The sequence below is a fragment of the Babylonia areolata genome, chromosome 1 (assembly GCF_041734735.1).
Source record: "Babylonia areolata isolate BAREFJ2019XMU chromosome 1, ASM4173473v1, whole genome shotgun sequence".
NCBI lineage: Eukaryota > Metazoa > Mollusca > Gastropoda > Neogastropoda > Buccinidae > Babylonia > Babylonia areolata.
This window is the reverse complement of record NC_134876.1, coordinates 65894057-65910414: the sequence shown is the minus strand read 5'-3', so window position 1 is coordinate 65910414 and position 16358 is coordinate 65894057. Positions and strand designations below refer to the sequence as shown.

Genomic DNA, 16358 nt, shown 5'->3' with positions numbered 1-16358 from the left:
CTGCACACTTTGAAGTGGAAGGCAGGGCAGAATGGTATATCTTTCCAGAGCTGAACATTTCCATTTCTCTTTCTCCCACAACTACAAAGGTCTGCCCTGCTGGGGGCATGTTGATGACACTGTGGGGGAGGATTTTAGAAACTTACTTTTTTTGTCACAACAGATTTCTCTGTGAAATTTGGGCTGCTGTCCCCAGGGAGAACACATCACTTCAGTGCACCTATACCTACAGCTGTCAGCTATGGTGCTCTCCCGATGAAAGAAATGAATATTACTGGGATTCACACTGCTTGAATCATTAAGTTCTGTTCCTTGGACTAGCCTTCTATCCCATCTGATTACTCAAGACAAATAAAAAAAGCTGGTGCCTAGAGATGGCTGGAGACAGCTGGTGGCTGTGTGAATGCAACGCTGGCATCCTTGGTGGCAAAATGTAAAATGACATGCACAACTTCTGGCCAGGTGCTGACGGCTGCTGCCAGCTACTCGCTGGGCTTAATGCGAATGTAGTTGTATTCAACAGTAGTGTGATGCACTCCACACAACCCCCTCTACACACACGCCTACCCTTGAATGGCTTTCGCAAGTGACAGCAGAACCATAACCGGACATCTAATGGTTTCAAGACGAGACTTAAAGATAAATTTACATATTCTGAAAGACTGGGCAAGCCTTTCAGTACAATGCCCTTCATTGCCCCGCTGATCAGGTTTTAATGATGTTCATGTCAATTAAGAATTATTAAATGAATGAATAATATGGATACTTACTAGCACCTGTCCTTTGTCAAAGATCAAGCGCTAAGTACTGGCAGGAAAGGGTAAGGAACAAAAGAGCAACACATTTTAACAGTGACAAGTTTAATTTGAAAGTTAAGAAACTGACACAAAATATTCAAATTCCATCAGAACACAGGAGTATTTGGGCCAACATTGAATTTTCAGATGCAGGAATGTAAAAAAAAACAAAACAAAAAAAACAACAAACCCACATACACACACTAACAAAACACTACATTTTTCAACTGTATACACATAAATGATGGGAGAAAGGAATCTATCTGAGAAGGCCAAAGGCTTGATGGTCGCAATTCATTTTGACATCTGACATCCAAATAAATACAAGAACTTGGTAACACAATTCAACAGAAGTAACACAAAACAACTGGCCAAATTAACTACTCCATATTATACTAAACATGGAACAGCCCCATGGGAAAAAAAATCGGAAAAAAAAGATGGGGGCCAGAACAGAGACATGGGCTGTGTAAACTGGTTTGCCAAAGTAAAAATTTATGGACAATGTGCGTGTCCTTTCGAGAGACTAATTAACTTTTTCCACACAAATTAATGCTTGGTTCCACATTTTCCAGTGGCCTATTGAGGCAAGGTATGCAAAAACAAACACTCTCTAAAAATTCTCCTTCTTGCTTGAAAGAAGAGGTTACACAATTTAAACCATATCATTTATGACTATCAAACAAAACCAAAATATTCAAGGGTATAAAATGTCACAAGCGTGTGCACAGTTCTATCTCAATTGCCATGTAACCCTTTCTTTCTTCAAGGAATACAAAATTTCAACAACAACAAAAAAAAAAGCAACCTCTTCACAACCTTTAAATATTGTGCACAACAACAGGACACACTGACGACATGCTGCCAAACCAATACATGTGAAATTAGCCTGAGATTCCACTATGGGTTGACTGCCTGCAAAAACAATGTCTCCCAAGTTTTCCAAATAGCTCCTAAAAAGTACCCTACCATGAAGCAAGTGAATTGCCGGCAATTACCAGACATATATATCTGGAATGTCAACATGAGCTGAGTGAATGACAATGAAATTCAGTGTACCTGTGACCTTTGATTTTTTTTGTTCCCCTAAGGAAGAGATACTGCCTGTATTACTTCGTATCAAATTTCAGGAACTGCAGCTCTCCCTGGTTCCTGCTTGAACCAGATATCTGAAGCTGGGCTGAACCAAGCCACTTTGCCATTACTATTCACGTACAACATTGTCAAAAACGGAACACTGCACATCGACAGAACTCTTGTCTCCAACAGAAAAACTTGGGTAAAAACATCAAACTGTTTGTAAACATAATTTCTTTAGGGAAAGTGGGTTGACAAAAAACAACAACAAAAGGAATTTTACTTTTCCACAGCCCCTAAACAAAACAAATGCAACAGCTATTTTCAGTGCAAGTTCTGGCCAGAAAGTCGATGTCTGTTTAACAGTTGTATTTACATTATAGCATAACATGCTGGCCAAACAAAGTGTGAGTTCTCTTTCAGGAAGAGCGGTTGACACTGAACGATGAATTCACAGCACAAGAAAAATGGGCGCAGGACTAGATACCGATTAAAAGAAAATTGTAACAAACAGTAAACAAGTTTTTGTTTTGAAACATCAGTAGCTGTGTATTAAGGGTAAAAAGCTTTTTTTTTTTTTTTTTGTCTAGGACTTGTTAATGACCAAAGGAAGCCTCATAACTATTTTTTTTTAAACAGGAGATACAAAATTTCCACAGGCAACTGTAAAGTGTTTATGTTGGATTTAAATGTGCATATCATGCTGGTGAAATCATGTCTGGTCCATCACTGGTTGAACAGCTCAGGAAAAAACAACCACCACCCTATAACTACCTATCATCAACTTTTACTATTGTTTATGAAAAACTACATCAAGTAATTTGCATCCAGAATGGCTATAAACTTGCGTACAAAGGATCTATCTACTCGTTTAGAACACTGCATCCAATAAACTTTAGACTTTGCCTACAGAAGACAAATCTACACAACTCGAAGTGTGTGCAAACATGCTCTCTCCCTTTCTCTTTCACACACACATATACATACATATATACAGAATGGGTCATAAGAAAGATAGCTGCCATCCACAGCATAACCCAAGTACAAAGTGATTAAAGAAAAGTGATATGCAAGTGTTCTAAACTTCATTCTGACAGTACCGTAAACATGGTGAAAAACACAGAAGAATGCAACTGAAATTTTCATGAAACAATAACATGTTGTTGTAACAACTTCTGTTTAAAAAAAACATTGTCCTATCGTCTACACCCTCCACAAGGAAAGCAACAGTATGGACAGAAACACAGGGTTTTTTTCTCCTTCAATGTCCAAGCATTCTCATTCTTAAGATGTCATCACTTGTTCTTTCACCATTACAGTGGCCTAGAAAAAACTGGATACATTACCATCCAGCTTTAACCTGGACCCACACACATTACCTGTTCTCTTTACACTGGAGCCAACAGTTTAAAAAGTTAAAAAGAAACAAAAAAAGAAACAGAACAAACAATAACAGAAATGCAGGATGCTGCATTTTAAAATCTGTTAATATTTACATGCCTTGAATACTGTGATATGAGTAATACATTTTGTATCTATCTGTGGATTTTTGTCAAAGTTTCTGTCAGACTTGTGGGTTTGAACTAGAAATATATTGTAAATGTGCCCTGATTTAACCACCCTCTCCACACCCACCCCTCCACAAAGTATCACATCAATAAACATTGCATCAATTAGGGATAGTACTAGGGATAGTACGGCAGCAAGCTGTTGAATCCATTATTCATGAAGGATAGTTAACTGGCAAACTTTTAACTGTTTCAGTTTTGTTGTTGTTAAATGCCTTAAGTACAAAGAGTTTAACACCAGCTTGCCTTCAAAGTTCTGGTATCATCCAAATGTTGACTGCTTCCATACTTCTTTGGATGTAATTATTCTTCCTTCTTCAACACTTTTTTTTCCTCCCTTCTTTTTTCTGTTTTTCCTCTTTATTATTATTATTATTTTTTTTTACCTCTTGTCAATTTTCCAACACAAGTGGCATGTTTAAGTGTAAACACAGGATACTTTGTCCATGTGTTCATATGTCCACACTGGTACAAAATGATAAGAGAAGAGATATGGCTGAAACCTGTAACCAGGAAAAACCAAAATTAATTCAACAGTCACTTCCCTTAAAATTTTGCTGGGTATAACTATTTCAAGTAAGGGGGAAAGGAAATTTTCTATCTAAAATTACGTTTAAATAACATACTTACCGTGACCGAACTAGTGCAGACTCCGGCAGGGGTCTGACATTCCTGTCCTGTGCAAACTACTATCCGCCTATGCGGAGAAAAAGAGAGCAACTACGGCCGATAACCTCCCGAAAGTGGGTAACCTCCCCTTTGTCCCGCTAGCTAGCGCCCTCTTTTGACGGCAATAGGGGGAAACAGATTTTTATATATTACACGTCTGTATTGTTGTGAATGTTTTTGTTGTTGTTGTTGTTTAAATTTGTGTGTTTGTGTGTCCATTAATAAATAAAAGCTTAGATTTTTGTGCAGAGAGAGACCAACAGCTGATAATTATCCCATGCAAGTGCATGATTAAAAAAAAAAGCCAAAAATCTTTTTTTTTTTTTTTTAAAGAGTAAACTGTTATAAACATAGAACATATTTGTATGCACACATAATTATTCTGTGGTTTGGTTTCAAGTTATCACACACTGTACAGAAAAAAACACACCATAACAAACACAGAGAACTCAACAACCAAAATCCTCAACTCAAGTCCATTCTGAACACCAACTGTGAATTTCATTGTAAAATCTACTCAATGGTAGATTATATAAAAAAAATAAAAAAATAAATAAAAAAAACAAACAGGGGGGAAAAAAAACCCAGCTCAGACCTCAGTAAAACATCATCATCATCTTTCACAGTAAAAGTTCAACAGTCCTTCAGAAAAAAATCAACCACTGGCTAAAACTTCACCAAAACAAAATTAAAAACAGAAAATGTGAAAAAAAGACAAGACAGCAGTGATAATAAACGGAACAAGGTAAAATGCTTATGAAGTTCAGCAGAAGCTTTACACTGTTAACATACCAAAACAAAATCAACCCCCCAGATTGATATCCAGATACTGGCTGAAAGCTCTTTTCTTTTTCAATAACCTGGATACATAATCTAGCAAACTGGGATTAATAAATCAAGCAAAGAACAGGTAGCAACAGGATGCTTAGTTGAGAATTACAGTTTTGGTGTTTTGTGTACTTCATAATTACATCAGGTTTGATTAGTGGCACTGCTACACAACTTGGTGACTGAACGAACATTGTGTATATAATCACTCAAAGTCTAAGATACAATGCACAGATTTGCTGCGTGTTCTTGGGAAATGATATCGAGTAATAATTGTGGGGTGTTCTTATGTTATGATACTGAGAAAGGTTTGTGGGGTGTTCTTTGGGTATGATACAGAGAAAAGTTTGTGGGATGTTCTTAGCAGAGAAAGAGTTTGTGGTTTGTGGTTTGTGGGGTCTAATGGTATAATATTCAGTTGTTGAGGGTTCTTGGGATATGATAAAAAGAAAGAGTTGAGGGGTGTTCTTAACCCTTTCACCGCCAGTCAATTTAGAGTACAAAATTCCCTTGTGGTATTAATACAGAAAAGACAGTGGCTAAGAATAGCTGGGGATTCCCCCTGTGATGTATAGAAAATACAGCCTATCCTACCACCGAACATTAAGAGCAGTAGGTTCATGGATAACAGACTAATGAATGGTCACCTTTCAGTGACATGGGTCCTCTACCACGCCTGTGCATAAATGCGAGCTTGGCGGTGAAAGGGTTAAGCCATGATACAAAGAAAGATTTGCTGGTTCTTTGACAGAAAAAAAGTGTTGAGGGTTGTTTTTAAGATATGATACAAATATTGAGGGGTGTTCTCAGGATATGACACAAATAATGTTTTGGGGGTTACTAAGAATATGAAATAGAGTTGGGGGTGGGTGGGGGGTTCTTATATTATGATATAGAGGATTACTTGTGGGGTGTCCCTTGGGTATGATAGACAGTTGTGGGGCATTCTTGGGGTATGATGGATATAGTTGCGGGGTGTTCTTTATGAATGAAAGAAATTGTTGTGGGGTGTTCTTAGTGTATGATAGAAATAGCTGTGGAGGTTCTTAAAGTATCTACAGAAAAATAGTTACGGGGGGTTCTTAGAGTATGATGCAGAGAAAGAGCTCTCTGTGTGTGGATGTGTGGGTGGGTGGGTGGGTGGTCTTAAGAATAAACAGAAAGAGTTGTGGTGTATTATTTGGGTGTGATCCAGTTGTGGGATGAAAGAGTATAAAAGCGATTACTTGTTATGTAAACAGTGTGCAGCTTTTGGGCGTTCAGTTTTTGTCACAGCCTTTAAGCAGTAACTAATGCAAAATACAGCTTAATAAAAGTTCAGTTACCAATATTTGTGAAACTGTAAAAATAGGAGGGGGACAAAAAGAAAAGGCTTAATGAAAATAGATGTCGATTTGCTATCTGCTGTGAAACAATCCACTTAATCTAAGAACATCGATATCTATATATCAGTTGTGAGACAATCCACTAAATCTGAAGACAAAGGGGAAAAATAGATCACAGTGGGGGGGGAATAAGAAACCATTCACATTTCTAAGATTAGAAAATCAAAACACATAATATCTTTCAATTACTCTTCTTCTTGTTTTTTAACAGCATATTTTCTAGATACATATGATTATCTCAACAACAAAAAAAGAAGAAGAAAAAAGACCAAATACAAAATGTGGAGAATCTTAACACATTATCTCTTAAAACCATTTCTTGCGCTGCCTGTTTGTAATTAAAAACAGCACAACAAAGCAGAGAATAACACATTTCTCCAATTAAACAATTAAAATCAGTATGCACATAGCAGAGACTGGTACAATTTTCTCTTTCAATCATTAAAAGCAAAGTACAGGTAAGACTTCTGATGTGATTGTGTCACATCAATGCAAATAGGATCATCCTAAATAATTATCATTGCACAGGCCTGCTTCGGTACTGTTCAAATCAAACAGAAAAGAGAGAATTCCTTTGCACACTCTCTGTTTGGCAGCACACACTGACTGTGTGTCAAAGAGGTGCAAGCCAGTCAGTGAGGTTTCTTCTTTGAGCACTTGGAACTTGCGTACAGCCTTCCAGTTCTCACCCTTATCACCTTCTCCACTCCGCAAAAGAACAAAGAAAACAAATGAAGTGATGATATATTCTTTAGGCTGGAGGAAGACCAGTTACCACAGATGCTGAGGTATGTTACACTGCAACGAATGTTGTTACAAATGCCTATGCAAGTAACATAGCATCGCCCTTACATTTGACAGGCTTCCCACACACAAAAATTCCCCAACTGCAGGTATCTAATGAAAAGTGAAAGCTTTGATTGAAGCGCCCAATTTGGTTGTCCATGGAGGCTGCACCAAAATGAAATGGCTTTATCCTCATGTCTAGCATACTAGCTGCTTGTAAAATCTGTAAACAGTTGACAGCTCTGTTCTGACAGGTGATTCAGCTGAATGAAAAATTAAATCTGAAGTGAATCAAAATGTTTGCAGCATATCACTTGTATCAGCAGAACTTTTCAGTCTGGGATGCTTTGAAAACATGATTTCCTCAAGAGGTGTATCATTTTACGTTAGAAAAGCAGCCTGAAGAAAAGGGACTTCAGAAGTCAGTAAACATCCATACTCTACTTAAAAAAAACATTTTATCAGCATTTAGAAAGGAATGTGATTTATTTTAAAGTTTTATTTCTTCTCATCAGAATAAATCTCTAAACAAATTGTTAGGAATAAAATCTACATGTGTTTTTTTCTTAATTTGCATCAAGGAAATAAAAAGTACCGCTGCAATAAGCTTTGCAGGTGTGCTGCTTACATGTATGTGTGTGTACTCACATTTTCATTAAAATAAAAAATAACGTATAGAGTATTCAAGTTTGGAAAAAAAAAGTAATGCAAGGATCTTCACTAAAAAATCATTAACAAAAGAAAATAAAGAGAGAGAATATTATGTTCAGTTCACTACAACACTATGTTTCTACTCCACTTTTTTTTTTAAACTCAGAGGATCCCCCCTCCCCACCCTCCTTCTCCAGTTGTTTGTTAAAGGATTATACATACTTCATCTCATTTAACCCTTTCGCTGCCAGGAAAATAAGATTTAGGTGAAATCTATTTGCCAGGGTTTTTTTTTCCACAAAAAACGGGTATAAATTTTCAAAAAATTTCTGTGCTCTTTTCTGAAAGGGAAATCAATAAAGAATACAAAACAAATGATGTTTTCCCATTTTATATATCTTTAGTGACTTGCTGTTGTTTTGAAATCAATGTTTTGTTTTTTATCACATTTTCAACTTGTTCATTACAAACATTAGTCAGGTAATTTGCACTAAAATATCATATTTTCTGGACAAATGGATATCTGCACACACAAAATCTTACTAGAACAACCACAATATAAAAAAAAACTGAAAAAGAAATAGATACATAATGCATTGTGACTTCTGCAAGTGATAATATGGATGTGAGGCCACGCCCCCTCAGTCTCCACCCCCCCCCCCCCTCTTCACCCCTCTCACATGGTCACTTTATCCAGTTCTCATCAGACCGCGTTGGCTGATTGCCAAGAAAATAGCCCACACTGTGTCCTACTAAAAATTTGGTGACTTTTGTCGTCTGATAGATTTGAACAGCCGGAATCACTCAGTGATAGGAATCACTCACTGATAGTCGTATCTTGGCCACTCTCTTGATTGCTCCCTTTATTTTCTATCAAATCGTCCTATAAATGTTCACCACTGTCTTCTTCGAATTTATGCTTCAATTCTTTCTGAGCATCAGCTAAAGAAAGTAATCTTGGTTGATTTAGTTCGCCACAATCGCATGTCTTGAGCACGGAGTCAGTCCGACATTTTGTTGAGCGAGCGAGGAGAGGAGCCAGGCAAAGACTGCGGCCAGTAACCCAACCAGAACGTTCAAATAAAGGACTGCCTTATGACGCAGATGGTGTTTCTAGCTATGAATAGAATCTAGAAAGATTCCCCAAGCTAAAGCTACCAGCATTTTTGTCAATGAACTGAATGCAAAGCAGGGAAAAGTCAGAATATTTCGATGACGAGTTATCTCGTCATTGTGGCAGCGAAGCGTACATGCTTTCCATGATGAGTTATCTCGTCATATGGGCAGCCTAGGGGTTAAACCTGTTCTTTATCCCCTGTAGCAAGCTGTCATGGACAACAGATGTTCTCAGCCCAAGTAACGCCAACACACAATCAGAACACAAACCACACAGTTCAGCTACTGTTAAAAATAGCACAGAACACCTGCTGCACATCTGCATCAGACATAGGAGAAAAACAGCACTGCTCTGAGAACTGATAAGCTACACTTTACACAATTATGCCATTTCAGATACCAGACACTGTTGAAAATTTGACAGCATTTCAGTGTCCTATTGTTATGCTGCCTGCCTTTTCAAGAGTTGATATGCTAGGTCAGCCCCAAACACACAGAGAGAGAAAAAGGCCCTGTTCAAATTAATATATATGCAGTTTCCTTTCAAATAAAAGCAAACATCAACAGTACATGTATCTATTCCTAACTGATTTTTATCATGTGGATGCAGAGGAGTTCTTGCTTTGGTTTAGACTGAAAAAACAAACAAAACAAAAAAATCCATAGAATACCCCCCCCCCCCCCCCACATGTTAGATTTCCAATCATGAAAAATGCCGCGCCTATACTTGGGAGGGGCATTTATGGCATGTGCATAATTTCTGGCTGAGGAATATATTATGACACTTGACAGAGGAACAGTTGACTATATAACTAAGCCCTGCTACTTGACAAAGAAGCTGTGTCTGGACACAACAGAGAAAATCACTTATGACTAAGCTGTGACAGGAGAATGACATAATTAAGCCATGACACTCATCAGAGAGTGAATTAAACTAAGCCAAGACAGGAGAATGACTATAATCAAGCCATGATAGTCAACAGAAAATGACTTACAAATAAACCATGACAATCAACAGGGAATGACGAAGCTGTGACAGCAAACATAGAATGACTAGTAACTGAGCTGTCACAGTCAACACAGAATGACTTAAAACTAAGACTGTTAACACAGAATGACTTATTACTGAACCATAACAGTCAACAGAGAATGACTTATAACAAAGCCATTACAGTCAACAGAGAATGGATTAACAAAGCTGTGACAGTAAACAGAGAATTACTTATAATAAGCAGTGACAATTAACAGAAAATGACTTATAAGTAAGCAGTGACAGTTAACAGAGAATCACTTACAACAAAGCTCCAACACTCAACAGAAAACTGTTTTATGCACAGGGATATAACAAACACTGCCATATTATCTTTTTATTTCTTAACAGATAAAACACCAAAATGACAATTCCACATCACCAGACTATGCAAAACAAACCAGGTACTCATCCACATGCAGTTCACATCAGGCTGTATAAAACATCACTCACATAGAATGAAATGCATCCCTGAAACCATGAGGCAGCTAGGACAAAAGTAGAGGCACTATCATCTGGAACCCCCCACCCCACCCAACCCTCCCCCCCAAAAAAACCAACCAAACTCCCATAGGGCATGCTGATTCTCCCAACAAAAAAAACAAAAACAAAAAAAACCAAGATGATCTTGGTTAATGCTCTACTGCCAACAGGTCCTACTACCACACTGGCAAAAGTGTTTGACAGTCTCTGTAATTTCTGGTCTCTCGTCCCCTCCCCCTAAACAGCCAGTGAGAGCTGCCTGGTGCTATGCTGCAATTTGTCTGGGACAGACAGACACAGGTAGCCAACAATGGTTCAAGTCAGAAAGGTAAGAAAGTGGACGGAGGGAGCAGCCGGGTCCCCTGCTGTGTGCCACCATCCCCACAGTCCTGGATACAATGCCTTGCAGAAAGGATACGCACCGCCACACGTTAATTACAGGTGTATGGCAGTTAAGTCAATTGGCTTTGCTTCTTTCTCTCTCTAACACTCACAGCAACAGTCTATACAGTCCAACAACACATTTCAATGACTATCGAGAAAAAACACACACACACAAGAAACCACACATTCAAATCTAAAATCACATTTAAACATGATTGTTGAAGATTCATACTGAACAATGTCAAAATCAAGATATGACACAGAACATACATAAGTAGGTGAAACAGACGATGGCAAGGGACACTGCTATCTCCCAACATTTCTTTCATGCTTTTTTTTCTCCTTGATTTGTTTACAAACATAGTGCATGTTAATGAACACATTAAAAAATGCTTGTACACTAAAATCAGGTTGTTCTGTGATATGTTGAACATGTTATCGTCCTTCATCCCCAAACACTAGGTTGTGTCAACCACATCCAACACATTTCAAACTGTTGGTATGGTCATCTTGTTTCCCTGTTGTGTAGGTTTATATGACATAACAGTTGTTTAAAATTTACGGATTGATTCACATAAAAAAACATGCACATATTCAATAAAATTACTGAACACAGAAATCACATACAAAATACAAATCAGGGGAGGGGAATCGCATGTATAAGTACATGTTTGTGTTTGTGTATACGAATATATTTTCATGACTGAAGATATGCACATGTACATACATACATGCAAATGTATTCATATGTGTATGCTCCACTCTGTGAGTGAACCACAAGTGCATGCAAGATTATGTATGTATGTCAGTGGGTGGGTGCATGCCTGTAAACGTGAAAGCCCATGCAGTCGGGACAAGTGTCTGCACATCTGTGAGCATGGCTTATCTGCTTGCCTGTCTTTGTCAACATTCAACTGGGAGGTGTCCAAAAAGTAAAACACATTGTCCTCTGCTGTCCGAAAGCTGCCAATAGGAGTAAGGAGACAAGCAGTCACCTGGTGAGTTCAGAAAGCTCAGAGCAACATCCAGTAGCTGGTCCACACTGATGATGACACCCCAACCACTACCACAGGCCCCCCTCCCCACCCCACCCCATGGGACTCGGGTGCACTGCTGGGGTGGATGAATGGTCAATGGCAGAAGCCATGGCAAGAGCAGTGCACTCGAGTCTCCTCACACATCCTTCACTGTCTGCCTCAACTATCTGTTCTTGTTGCTCAGAGGCGGCAAGCCCCTCCCCAAGACGGGTGGGTGGATAGGCAGCTCAAACTCCACCAGGAGGGAGAAGTGGTCGGAGGGGATGTGGGGGTGGGGGCAGCCTATCACCTTGTTATGCCGGAACCACTCCTCATCGTAAGGCCCCAAGTGGCCCAGCACCTTCAGTCGGTCTCGGGAGTGGAAGATGTAGTCAATGATGCCCTTGAAGTCGTACCTGGCCACAAGAAGACAGACTCGTTACACATGCACAAAGTCAGTGATGCTGTTGCAGTCATACCTGTGTCAAAAACAACAACAAAAAACGAAAAAGCAAAAACCCACTTATCATATAAAAACATAATTATCTGGTGTCATATACAGCGCCATGTCAAACTGATGCAAACCAGGCATAAACATAATCATTTGTCCAAATGAAAAATGACTGTGATGCCCTTCTAACTGTATCTGTCTGAAAGAAATCATACTTACCTCACAAAAACTGTACATCAAAAATGCATTTCCAGTTTTCTGTTAACATAACTTTCATCACATTACCAACTGACACAATCCAAACTGGCAGTCACGAAAAAACTTCAGCAACAGAAAGTGACAGAAACAAAAAGCCACCCACGTGTAATTGGTTACAGGCATGATGTCGGTGTAGGCGCGCCCCAGGTGAAAGTTGTGATAGATGTGGGTCTTGTCCCCATTGCACATCTTCTTCATGGCTTGGTCGTACATGTTGTCTTTGAAGTCCTCATGGTTCACTGCCACTTTCCCGTTCGACAGAAACTCAATCACTCCTGCAAAGTGGACACCCAAAATGAGCAAAGTACATGCCAGCGCTCTAGATCCTGAACCACCTTGTGGACCACCCTGTGGCATATGCTAGTTATCAGTTACTCTGAAGCGTACATGCCTACCTGGCACTAAACCATCAGTAAAACATGTTATATTTATTTTCTTTTTTTAGACACTTCAATGCAAACATTTGTAAGCTCTATTTATGAGTTTTTTCTATGTATTTTTTTTAATACTTTGTGTCAAACCAAAGTGTTAAAGATTTTCTGATACAATCCCATTTCTTTTCTTGTCACCTTTCCCCTATCTCTGAGCACAAACATTCTCTCCGTCTGTCAAGAAAGCAATTGATGCTGTCCATCAGTAAATCTAACTTTTATACTGTCAATTAAAAACACCACCACATTAAATATTTCCAATGTACAGCAAAGCTCCATTTAGAAGAGAGACCAATGAGAAAATCAAGAAGTCATTTACCAAGCTTTTAGAAGAAAGGGTGTGTTTCAATGCTTTTTTTTTCCCCCTTTCTTTTTCTCTTCCTGGACATGCATTCACAGTAAACTCCTAGCAGGTACTTAAGAAATATAAGATTCCCACAAAAGGAATGAAATCCAAGTAAAGTGCTGGGATCCTCAGCAGGAAGAAAAGGAATCAAACAAGACAAAGCTTTCCAAAACAGCTAAGAATAGCATGAGAAGAGAGTAACCTCAAGGCAATCAGTGAACACACCTTCACTTAAGAGAAATGAAGGCACTGGTATAATACGCACAGAACTCACCTGAATCAAGCAAAGAATTTACATATGCTTGAAAGAGAAAACAAATCAAACTACTGCTATGAAATCACAGAAGATGAAATGATTTAAGTCACAAACATGGAAAATTCCACACCTTACTTAAACCATGTGAAGAGTTGACATTCAACACAACACATAAAAAAGAAAAGAAAAAAAAAAGTAGGAACTAACTAGATTCAGTAAAAGATACGAGATCCTTAATAAATACTTGTTTAAGTAAAAAAAAAAAAGAAAAGAAAAAAAGAACAGATCCATGAACTTTACCCATGGAGTCACACCTCTTCAGAAGAACAAAAAACAAACCAACCCAATCGAGACAAACTGGAGAGCAACAGAGACACTGACCTGAGTCTGGCAAAGAGTTGAGGTCCCCGCAGAAGACGAAGGGAATGGAGTTGCAGGAGTAGGGTCCAGGGAAGGGCAGCGAGTACTTGCGCGTGGCCTCCTCCACAAACTTCTGCAGCTCCCACATGAGCATCATGGTCTGCACCATCTTCACGTCACTGTACTGGGGGTCCCAGTGGATGTGGGCTGTCGCCACCAGCAGCAGCTGCCGCGACACTGGTTCTGGTGGTGGGGGGCCTGCAACCACCAGGTACATAGGGGTTAATAAAATAACCAGGTACACAGGGGTTAATAAAACCATGATGTACATAAGGGTTTAATAAAACCACCAAGTACATAAAGGTTAATAAAACCACCAGGTATAAAAGGGTTAATAAAACCACCAGGTACATAAGGGTTAATAAAACCACCATGTACATAGGAGTTTTAAAAAAAAACCCACCATGTACATAAGGGCTAATAAAGCCACCAGGCACATGAGGGTTAATAAAACCACCATGTACATATGGGTTAATAAAACCTGCAGGTACATAAGGGTTAATAAAACTACCATGTACATAGCGGTTAATAAAACCACCATGTACATGAGTTTAATAAAACCACCATGTACATAAGGGTTAATAAACCACCATGTACATAGGGCCATGTACATGTACATAGGCCACCATGTCCGTAAGGGTTAATAAAACCACCATGTATGTAAGGATAAAAAACTGTCATGTACATAAGGGTTTAATAAACCACCATGTACACAGGGGTTCATAAAACCATGTGCATAAGGGTTAATAACACCACCATGTATATATGGGTTTATAAAACCATGTACATAAGGGTTAATAACACCACCATGTACATGGGGGTTCATAAAACCATGTACATAAGGGTTAATAAAACCACCATGTACACAGCGGTTCATAAAACCATGTACATAAGGGTTAATAACACCACAATGTACATGGGGGTTCATAAAACCATGTACATAAGGGTTAATAACACCACCATGTACATGAGTTAACAAAACCTTGTACATAGGGGTTAAAAGTTTAAAGGTCCCACTGCTTTTCACGTCCATCGGGGCAGTTAACTGGTGTCTATGGCTTGGCAAAGAAAGGCAGTGCCCTATCCTCTCCTTCCGCCGTTTTAACCTTCATTCACTTGTCAGGTAACCATTCATACCTGGGTGTAGAGAGGAAAATCAGAGTAAAGTGCCTTTCCCAAGGGCACAGCACCACACTGAAATATGGGGCCTCAAACCCTGATCACTGGTGAGCACAAGATCAGAAGTCCAAGACCTAACCGACTCTGCCACAGCTTCTAATGTACATGTTGTCTGTTAAATACTGATGGCATGTATATAACCTGAAACCACATAGTGAAGGCATCTCTCTCTCTCTCTCTCCACACACACACACACACACATATATATAAAAGGTAATAGATACACAATACCAAGTTGCTATCTCCCCAGCAGACACACACACTTCTTGAAACAAGAGACCAAAAAAAGAGAAGAAAGAGACATGAGTGGGATCTGCCATGACATATCAGTCAAAAAAGGAACACACATAAAATTCACACACACACATACACAGGTACACACACACACACAAAGAAGCCTCCCCCATTTCCTCAGCAAGAAACAACACTCAAAAGGAAGATCTGTCATGCGACACATTACAACACACTTGTCAAGCCCACCGTGATGTGACAGACAGCAGAGCAGGAAGACAGGCAGGACAGAGACTGGAGGAAACAGGAACAGACAAGGAAGCAAGATGACAGACAGACAGACAGATATACGGCTGCCCTGACGTCATGTGCAACCAGTCGTCAAAGACAGGGGCAAGCAGCATGAAATTACAGACACCACCACCACCACCACCCACTTCTTTCCCCACCACCTTGTACAATTAGCATGTTGTACACGTGAGACTTTTCTATGCAGCAACATTTCATAACACATCCTCCATTCGACTGTGTGGTGTGTGCATGCATGTGTGCTCACATGATGACTGTTTGTGTCACTGTGTGTGCATATGGGTATCTGTCTTTACTGTGAGTGTCTGTGTGAGTGTGTGTGTGTGTGTGTTCATGTGTGTCTATGTTTGTGAGACGAAGAAAGAGAACAGGCAAAGAAAGACAACTGACAGACGAGACCAGACAGAACAAGGCGTCAAGAGAAGAAACCTCAGGGCAAGGTAACCCTGAAAAACAACCAGTGAAAAAAACAAGAGAAGCACCCCACCACAAGAAACAAAAACTGAAGAAGAAAAACTGGTCAAGGCATGTTAGCATGTTCACACACATTTAGCTTTCACACCAAGGCCAAACAACATCAGAAAAAAATTCTGCTCTTTGGGCATGATCCTTTCACATACTACAACAGCCTTTTTTCCTTCTCAGTTCAACTCCGCCAACTACACAGAGCCATATCAGGGCTGTGTA

At 39.3% G+C, this 16358-nt stretch overlaps 1 protein-coding gene across 6 annotated transcripts in view; it reads right to left on the bottom strand.

Moving 5' to 3' along the window:
• Nucleotides 1-843: 843 nt before the first annotated feature.
• The window catches only part of LOC143285781 (uncharacterized), a 73547-nt gene continuing 58032 nt past the window's right edge, over nt 844-16358 (bottom strand). For all 6 annotated transcript variants that reach the window (XM_076593240.1, XM_076593209.1, XM_076593216.1 and 3 more), the window contains exons 7-9: nt 13914-14150; nt 12603-12774; nt 844-12206 (exon numbers count right to left, since the gene is read on the bottom strand). In XM_076593240.1, the coding sequence (XP_076449355.1) occupies nt 11975-12206; nt 12603-12774; nt 13914-14150 (641 nt within the window). In that variant the 3' untranslated portion in view covers nt 844-11974. The remainder of the gene's footprint in view (nt 12207-12602; nt 12775-13913; nt 14151-16358) is intronic.